General features: G+C 30.6%; 1 protein-coding gene across 1 annotated transcript in view; it reads right to left on the bottom strand.

The window, feature by feature from the left end:
* LOC106471646 (endoplasmic reticulum aminopeptidase 1-like) overlaps nt 1–10,071 on the bottom strand; it is a gene marked incomplete at its 3' end in the record, with an annotated part of 77,048 nt that overhangs the window by 31,623 nt on the left and 35,354 nt on the right. The window contains exons 8-10 of the mRNA XM_022400263.1: nt 9,674–9,852; nt 5,886–6,017; nt 3,671–3,929 (exon numbers count right to left, since the gene is read on the bottom strand). Coding sequence (XP_022255971.1) covers nt 3,671–3,929; nt 5,886–6,017; nt 9,674–9,852 — 570 coding nt within the window. The remainder of the gene's footprint in view (nt 1–3,670; nt 3,930–5,885; nt 6,018–9,673; nt 9,853–10,071) is intronic.

Here is a 10,071-nt window from a genome sequence, read left to right as displayed (position 1 = left end):
ATTTACTACTAATTTAGTTAAGTAAAAATAAAGAATAATAAAATTTAAGGGTCGAACTAAAATAAAATAGTCTGCATATAATTTATTAACTAGTATATGTTATATATATATATATATATATATATATATATCTTTAAAGTATAGATATTTAACACCTTGTTCTAAATCCAAGGTTTTTATATATTTTAATTCATTATTTGACAAAGATCACTTATAAATGGTGAACAGCTGATCCAACTGTCACCATGAAAACATAGAATATACCTTTGGAACACCCATGAGGGGGATATAGAGGGTACTGCATTCAGATTTAACTCCACTAGGGACCCTCTGATATTTGTGTCTTTTTCTTACAAGGAAACTTTGGACCAATCTCAGTGAAACTTGACATGTACCTTTATGGCCCCAAAGGAAGTGTTACAGGGGAGTTAACATTCTGGTTTGACCTCTATGTAACCCCCAAGGCTCTTATGTTTTCCCAGTTTTATTCTATTGATCTCTATCAAACTTTGAAAGCACCCACAGAACATCCCAAGAAGTGACATGGATCTGAACAACCCCCTCACACCTTTATTGTTGACTTGTAATTCTAGTTTATTACCAATTAATGTTATGACTTGTTTTATTTACGTGTTCAGCTAAATCTAAAGTAGATGTTTTATAACACAATATAGATAAGTTTTATGTTCCTTTATCTTAATTTAAATTATTTTTATTTGTCCAATATCTTTCATATTATATTCATAGGAAATATCATAAATACTAAATCTGTCCAAATCAGTTAGCCTATCTTTAGTAGACCTAAATTTATACAATTTATAATATTATTTGGTTTAACAAATCCATTTAATACTGTTTTATGAAACATGCTGGTACAATTTTTAGTAAATCCTTTTATAAATGGCAAATAAAAATCTATCTCTGCTTTGAATCAGGATTTTAATTTTTATAATTGTGTACAACTTATTTACTTCTTCTCTATTATATTTCTGTATTATAATCAAATTTAATAATGAATCATTATGTACCCTATCTCTAGCAATCTGTCTAATAAAGTGAAGTTCATTTTCTAAATATTTAGGTTCTCTACATATAAAATAGGTTGTATGTACATACATATTATATGCACTATTCTTCTTCAAAAATGGATAACACGATCTTAACTGTAGTGGAAGACAGACCAAATAAGGTTTTATATATATTGTTTTGCTAATAATACCAATTTAATTATTTTTATGAGAGAATAAAGAAAACAAATTTGATTATCTATACTTAATTCATAACTAAATTGAATAGAATCAACATTATAATCCATATAATTTTTCAACTACCTGGTCAAGTTTCTTTTCAAAATCATTTGTAAGATTTTACAAAATAGTGGATAAAGAGGAGAGCTTATGACTACACCTTCATTTTGTTGTAATATGTCTTTAGGTTGACAAAAAAAAAACATTTGCAAACACAAAGCTGAGTTAAAGCAATAAATTCATCTATTTCAATTAAAGAAATGTTTATTTTCATCAACCTATTTTTAAAATATTAATTGCTTCTTTGACTGTGGCTCTTGAAACCAAAGAGACTACATCAGAAAAGATCATCATCTGGTTTTAAATTTAAACCTTTAATTTTTTTATCAAATGTTTCTAAATTTTGCTCAGTAAATTCATTCTCTTTACATAAGTATGCATATTTATTGATTACAAGTTGTGCTATTAAATATGAGGAAATATGGTGGAAACAACGTATGTATAACTATTTTAAATTTTATGTCTTTTCAATAAAGCATAAAATCTAGAAGCTATAAAAGTAGATGGAATCCTCATTCAAGAAATTTACTAGTAGTGTCACGTTTTAAAACTTACCCTTAAACAATTGTTCTATAAATAATGGTATCATAATCTTCTTTATCTAAAACTACAACACTCTCCTTACCCTTTATCTGCCTTACAAGTTATAATATTATTGTTTTGTTTTAATGAAATTAAAGCTACACATTGTTCTTTAATGGTATTATCTTTAACCTTCTTACTATTTTCAACATAACATTCTAGCAACCATTCCTGATCAAAACACTATTTTGCTTGGCACATCCAAGTGGACATGAAGATTTGTATTGACTGAGAGGTCTCATTGGCACTGGATATTGCAGCTATAATGTGGTTGAGATATTTTATTATTCAATCTTCTTTACGTTTACATGGAAGTTTTCATTAATAATACTTGCCTTTTAAGGTCCAAACTATTAACTTTCTTTTCATATTTTCTCACTTTTTTGATCATTTCTTTTCATTCCACATGGAATTTGATAATCAAAGGACAAAATACTGATCAATCATATTTTTGGTGTTGTTGAATCTTTGTAGTTCAAAATTGTTGGTGTCATTGATAAACTAATTTTGCAATTTCTCATCTTTTTATTGAATAACAGATAAGCATACTTGTACTATAAAGTCAATCTTTTCATTCTTTAAATCACATATAAACCTGGGAATTATTTTAATAATTTTATGGTTGGCCAAAAACTTATGTTGAACTGATCTCCACCAAAGTTTATAACATAACACAATGTTTAGGAACAACAAGGCAGGACCTATTGGTCCATCTTGGCTGTCCCATCCTCTAAACTAAACTAAAATTATTAAATAAAAAATTATAAACCCAGCCCATATCATTTATATAGTTATCAAGCTTTCTTTTAAACTCACTTAAATTAATTGCCTCCACAACATCCGAAGGCAATCCATTTCAAAGGCCAACCACCCTTTTAGAAAAATAAAACTTTCTTAGCTGAAGATGACTCCTATCCTGCCAAACTTTATATTGGAATCTTCTAGTCCTACCATTCTCACTATTAAGTATGAAAAAAGATAATTCATCAACACTATCAATTCTCTTAACAATCTTAAACACTTCAATCAGATCCCCTCTAACTCTTCTTTTTTCAAGAGAAAACAATTTCAGAGATCCTAACCTCTCCTCGCATCACAACCTCTCTATCCCAGGCATCATTCTAGTAGCCCTTATCTGAACCCCTTCCAACAATTCAATGTTCTTCCTAAGGTAAGGAGCTTAAGACTGAACACAATACTCCAAATATGACATAATCAGTGACATATACAATGAAATTATAACCTTTTTGACTTGTATTCAATATTTCTGCAAATATAACCTAAAATCCTATTTTCCTGCCACTAGCAACAACACACTGCTTGGATGGATTAAGATACTGATCAACCACTACTCCAAGATCGAGTTGAGAAAAAATTTAACCAGCATTCCAGTTTTTGGATTCATATCAAACATTCAAATTGGTATTTTACTGTTAGGTTTCCCATATAGTTAACATTATGGAAAAATTTAGTCCCAGTTACAAAAATCCTAATGTAACCCAAATATTAATTTTGATTATATTACCATACAGTATCTCATACATACCAATTATTTCTATAATAAAAAAAAAAACATTTTGATTTTGATTTCTGGGTGGTTTGGTTTGCATAGAATATTTATAGCTTTATTGAAATAACGAGCTTTAGCACAACCATAAGAAAAAGAATTGTATATGAAAACCATTATAATAAGGAATGACAAATTTAGCAAAAATATATAGTTACAAAGTGAATTAACCATACCTTATTATCACTTGTAATATATTATGCTTTTAACTTACCATTGATTGTACTCAACAAGAACTTCTGCACTTCTGTTGACTTGTCAGTAATGAAGGTAACTGGAACATGCCACTGATAATCATATGAAGTATTTTTCTCAAAAAATTCACTGTTTTCTGGTAAGCTAACAAGAAATCTTTGCTGCTTTACATAAAGTGTCCCTCCCTCACGAGAAACCAGTATTACAGGGAATCCTTTCTGCCATGTCCAAGTGTCCATGAGGGTGCTAATATTGATCTGTAACCCACTATCCATTACCTAAAAAACAGAATGATTATTTAGAAATTTTGCTTCAGATTCAAAATAATGCTGTAATATATGCTCAATACTGCAAATAACAATAAGAACATTAAATGTTAAAAATATCAAACACTCATGCTTAAGCAAGATAACTCAATATGAGCTATTTTCTCAGTAATAAAATATTAATTTCTATTAATAATGTCACTGAGCATTGATTTTTGTACTAAAAACCGTGAAAAATAAATCTAGTTGAACATTTAATCTGTAATGAGTAACAAAAACATCTGAACGAAGAATTAATGAGAAAATTAACTAATAAGATAAAACTTCACCGTATTTACATATAAATTACAAACTCAACATGTATAAACAGAAAATAAATACTGAACTGGTAAATAAAATTTTCCAGAGAAACATAAAGAAACACTCATTAAAATTTAGCATTTTCCTTACTTGAAAGTGTGTTTCAAATAAATACTCACCTCTCCACAGTACAGATAGTTAATACCTTGCACCACTGCCTAAACGTTTCAGCATATGCACCAAGCCTTTGAGCAAAACTCCCACCCCTACATGTATTAACATGTACTGTGCTAATGTCTGAAAGGACTAGCAATGGTCCATAGTCATCCACCAATAACAGAGTGACACATTTTCCATGGGTAGTATGTTACCTTTGTGCACTTTGTGTATTCCTAAAAATCATTCCTGATGAGGTCAAAAGACATACACAAGAAGATGGGAAGGAAGAATTGGTGGTTCTAGACAAATGAATATCTATCTAAAACACTTTTACAGGTAAGGAAAATGTTAACTTCAAAAACGCTATTCGCTTCTCGACAAAACAAATAGCTAGAATACCACATTGAATAGATGATGAAAGCACCAGTTTAGATATAAGAATCAAAAGGTTGAGCTTCTTGCTGAGAATATTAGCTATCTCTTCTGTGGAGAGGTGAGTAGTATTTCTGAATGAATAGGTTTTTTGGTGAAGAACCAACTGATTTTAACTTTAACCGAAGAAACAGTTATTTCATTTTTTTATTATTATTCCAAATTCTATAGCTAGAGTTATCAGAAAAAATAAAAACATTTTAAAAGTACATATAAAGTATTTTCCAAATTAACATGTGGACCTTAAATAACAATAAGATTACTAATCACCAGAATGTTGCACGGTCATCAAGATTAGACGATGCTTGTTTCATATTTGTGTTGACAGCAATGAATAAACTTTGTTATTTTTTTCTGATTAATCTAAACATTAAAATTATTAACGAACTATTAATTAAACAAAATAATCCCCTCAAAATATCTTTACATAAGTTAAAAATGTTATACATTCCAGTAAATATCAAGTTTTTCCAGCTGTACAAGCTATTAATTAACTGGGTCATAAGAGAGAAACATAAAAATTTCTCCACATGTAGCCAATTAATGTTGGCTAAAATGCAAAATTTAATCTTTGGAACTCTTTCTAGTTTTTTTTCTAGAGCTTGAATATTAATGTCTCATTTAGTTATTTCTCATTATTTAATAACTTAAATGTTTTTGTATTTGACATATTTTCTGATGAAAATTTTTGAAGAAAAACTGCTAAACTCATGATTTCATTATACAACAAAATTATCATACATTTTTCGATGCTAAAGCTCTTACTCATCAAGAATGTACATATTTATAACTGTTTTCATACATATTATCTCAGCTACTAACTCTTCCAATAAAAAAATAATGTTAAGGAAATAAAGTAAATAAAACACTTTATGAAAAAACATTTTTACATTATCTTAATCTAAGCACTAAGATAAAAAAACTGGATATAAACTTACAAAAGTATGAGATGAAAACAGCAAAAAATTTTATTACATATAAATCAATTTGATAATTTTGAATTTCAATAATTTATTTTTCTTTATGCCAAAAAAAGAAAATCTGGCAATGTTCATGCCTAATTAATTAAAAACTCACCTCACCAAAGGAGTTCCACAGATCTGTGGTTGCAGCATTGTCATACTGAAATCTATTTAAGTACAGTGTAATGCCTTCTTGCAAAACAGTCATTCCAACAAAACTTTCAAGCATTAGAATAAGAGTTGCACCCTATTTCAAAATTAAACACTATGATTGACTACAGCAAAACTCATTATAATTTCAAAATTAATATAAGAAATTATGAAGAACAATAAAAGAATATGTTTAGTTATAAGGAACTAAGTGAAATATATCCAAACAGTTATAAATACATAAAACAATTAAGATAAACAAAACTTTCTAATCTATTTAGGGATGGGCAAATAACTGCAACAAAATACAAAAATAATCACACTTTTCAACATACCATATTGGGTAGACATCTTATAAAGTTAAGCATTCTAACAGAGAAGTAATTCTTTTTAATAACAAAACTCAACTCTAAAAATTAAGCTGCTATGCATTATATTTCCAAGATCATGCCATACCTTTTAATCAGTCTTTTTGGTAAGGTATTTGATATTTTAAATCTGGACAACACCTTATGCCACATATGGGGTAAATTAAATGGCCAGGACAGAGACTCCTACATTTCTGACTTAGCCATCCTTAATTTAGAACTGTTGATCCAAGAGAGAGAGAGAAACCATGCAGTCAGCTACAGCCACCATTGATTAAGCAGCTACTCTTAACCAAACAGAAGAATTCACTATTACAGTTATACCATCATCAACTGCTGAAAAGTGAGACTGACTATTACAGTTCTATCATTCCCCACTGTTGAATGTGTGAGCTGTTTCAATTGTTTATGATGGCAAGCATAACCAATACGTCATTTCTGGCCCACGTTGTTGTTTTTATAGGAATTTAACCTAGATTTCATAAGATCCAGAAGTTGCACTTCAAGTTACTAGGTTTAAAACAAATAATTTTTTCATTATCTTTGTTATCATATAAAAATTGATCTTTCTTTCTTACTACTATAAACAACTTGTATGGTGAATACCTTTTTTTTTCATTCAACAGTGTTCTGTTTCCAGTAAAATTTTTGATAACATCTTCCTTCATACTGATAGTTTCAAATTTATAAAGTTTTCTGTAATTTTAATTTAATGCTCACATAATTAGGGTTTCCGGACTTAATGTTCTAAGTGAAAAATAATTTCAAATGCAATTTCTGGTATTCCTAGCATTTTTTTATGCCATAAATATAGGTATATATGAATTTTTTTCTATGAAATATGGAAGTTTTTAGAGGGAAATGGCTTCAGATATAGTCAAATACTGCAACTTGGAAAGTTAGATAAATAGTCTATGGTTATGTGTGCATATTTTGGAAATATATATGTACAAATAACAAAAGCAACAGTATGTTTAACATCAATGAAACATCCACCACCTCTTACAGCCATTGCATCCTAGCCTTTTATTACCAAATTGGATGGGTCTAAATAATTCTACAGCATAAAAAGATTTGCTCATTTCCACTTTGATGAAATATAAATTTTCAACTTTTTTTTTCTTTAAAGAAAAATTTGTTATGCTATGAAATTAGAAAACAAAATTTTACATCCCTTCTGGTGTGACATTGCATAAATTACAATAAAATAATAAACATATATTATAAACATAATAATGCTATTCTTGAAGTGAATTACAGTAACATTACATAGTGTGCAATATGGAGATGCATGATTTTGCAGACTAATATTTCAAATTTATAAATATCTTTAAGATAACATTGTATGATTAAAGATACTATGCTTAAACAACATTGAAATCAAAGTTCAAAATAATTGTCAATTTACTTAATAATATCAGTCAACATGCAGGATAGTTAAAAGAGTTGTACTAGTACACAAGTGTGTCAAAAAGAATTGACTTTATCAATATACAACTACTATGATCATATCTTCCCTAAGGTATAACTATGTTCTTGAGCACAATGTTATAAAGTAAGAAGACAACACAGTTTTACTTTACACTGCTATGTAAAATGCTTAAAAGTCAGGTGTAGAAATCAACTTGCTCAAAGAAGATAAAGCTTATTTCTTATTTCCTTTCTTGGAAGATATACCACCATCAAGAGATTCATCTGATGATTGTCTTTTCTTCAATTTCTTTTCAGAAGATGTTGAATTAGATGATTTACCAGATGCTGTCTTTTTTCAATTTCTGTGAAGAAGACAGTGAACTTTGGTAAGAGCTAGATGGTTTATCAGATGTCTTCACAAGAAAAAGATCCCTGTTTTGGTTTACAAAGGGTCTGGTTTTCTTCTAGTAATTTATTCCTCAGTAAATTTATACTTTCTCTTGTCTTTTTATACAATGCTAATTACTCTTTAGCAGCTTCTTTCTTTTTCTTGCAGCATCAAACATAATATAAGCTAGAGACAATTCTAGCTTGCTTCCTGGGCTTCCTAGCCCTTATCTAAGGTTTGATCTAAGGTTTTCCTGTCATTTATCAGTTGATCTTATTTCTCCTTCTGTAATTGGTCTTCTTGTTTATGCTCCTCTCTTCTCTTCCTTTAGCCTTTCTTCTGTTCTTCTAGGTGAGCATTGTATGTTGCATACAACTGTCTTGCAGCACAATTCTGGTTCTGTGTGAATGGTAAGCTCTCTGGCTTGCCATTGAGAGGGCCATGAAATTTTATAGAATCTTAAACTATCCTTATATCATTGATAGTATCCTCTGATAGCCTATATCTCTCTTTGGTAACAACATCTGCATTAACAGACATGGAGTGCTCAACATCAGCAATGCCATGAGGAATAATGAGACCAGCTTTTGCAACCTCAAGCAAGTTAGGGTTCTTCAAGCTCAAGCTTCCATTCAAGGTTTTCAAACAAACAACTTTAACCCAGTAATGGTCCACCCCTCTAGTGGTCTCAGTGCTGTCAACATCTATGTCAAGAACATAGCTTTTTCACCCATCACTCAGTGTAGCAACATCAACATTCTACTTCAGTCTTTGAGCTACTATCAATCCTGTTTTGTAGAGCTTTCTTCTCTGAAGATTTAGATACCTAATGTTTAGTAATACTGTAATGGAGAATGGAATCTTTCTTATAAGGTGTCCCAGTTACTGCCTCACAAAATGCTCTCATTCCAAGAAATGCCAACTTGGTTTGGGGTTCTGATAAAGTAACCATTGCAATTTTCACTGGATCCTAATTTATCAGTTAGGAATCTGGGACTTGGTTTTTCTTACAAACATCAAATTGTGTGGATCATGTTTCTGTTTTCTTCAATGACACTAAGCTTGACAAATCTGACCATTAACTTCTGTAAAATGTCATTCATTTCATCATTACTGTAGCTGTGGTGCAACAGAACTAAGAAAGCATAGCTGAACAAAAGTTTCTTTCTTCTCTGTCATCAAAAGTTGATGCATTCGTTTGAAAGGGCCACTTTTGGGTGCCATCTTATCATCTTCTTTGCCCAAGATTTCTACAAAAGTCATAATGGCACTCCATTGTTCTGCTAGTCTTGCCACAACTGGATCTAGGGTTAGCCTATGGACTGCAGTGTGGTGTTGAAACATGGTATGTTCTGTGTCTAGGTCAAGCTGCACTTCCCCATAGTCTTCTCACCTTGCTGCTGTGATATTGAACACTCAGTACAGATCAAAGCACAGATTGGACATTGCAATTCCATACTGTTACTGTTATAGTCCTTTACCAAAAGCATTGTGTACAATATGTACATTGCAGGAACCAATATCAAAAAGCCCTGAGAATGTTGCATCATTATCGTTCAATTTGATAAAAATTGGTTTATTTACATTTGGGCCATCTGATCCAAGTGCAAGTAACTTCTTTACTGGCAGATTGTCTTCCTCTATTGCTGTTAACTTATCACTAGCCACATGGTTGTCTGTGTCAGTTTGTATATCTTCAACCAGTTCTTGAGTATAGTATGACCCCATATCATAGGCAAGAAGATATGACACTTTTATATGCCCTAAGGGGTGTTGCAAAATAAATCACACTTTTTTCCCCAAAGTAATGACGAATATGGTAGGACCGCGAATATCATCACTCGTGAGAAAATGTCATTTCAACATACTCTTGGATGTTTGACTCTTCGATTTTCATTTATTGCAAAAGCTTTTAAATCTTGGTGCTCACTAGAACTCGGGTTTGTGTCGTATGTGCTGCCTTTAGGATGGCTCAGAAACTA

The sequence above is a fragment of the Limulus polyphemus genome, unplaced genomic scaffold (assembly GCF_000517525.1).
Source record: "Limulus polyphemus unplaced genomic scaffold, Limulus_polyphemus-2.1.2 Scaffold4757, whole genome shotgun sequence".
NCBI classification, from domain to species: domain Eukaryota; kingdom Metazoa; phylum Arthropoda; class Merostomata; order Xiphosura; family Limulidae; genus Limulus; species Limulus polyphemus.
Note: the sequence above shows the minus strand (reverse complement) of the source record. Positions and strands in the feature narration are given on the sequence as shown.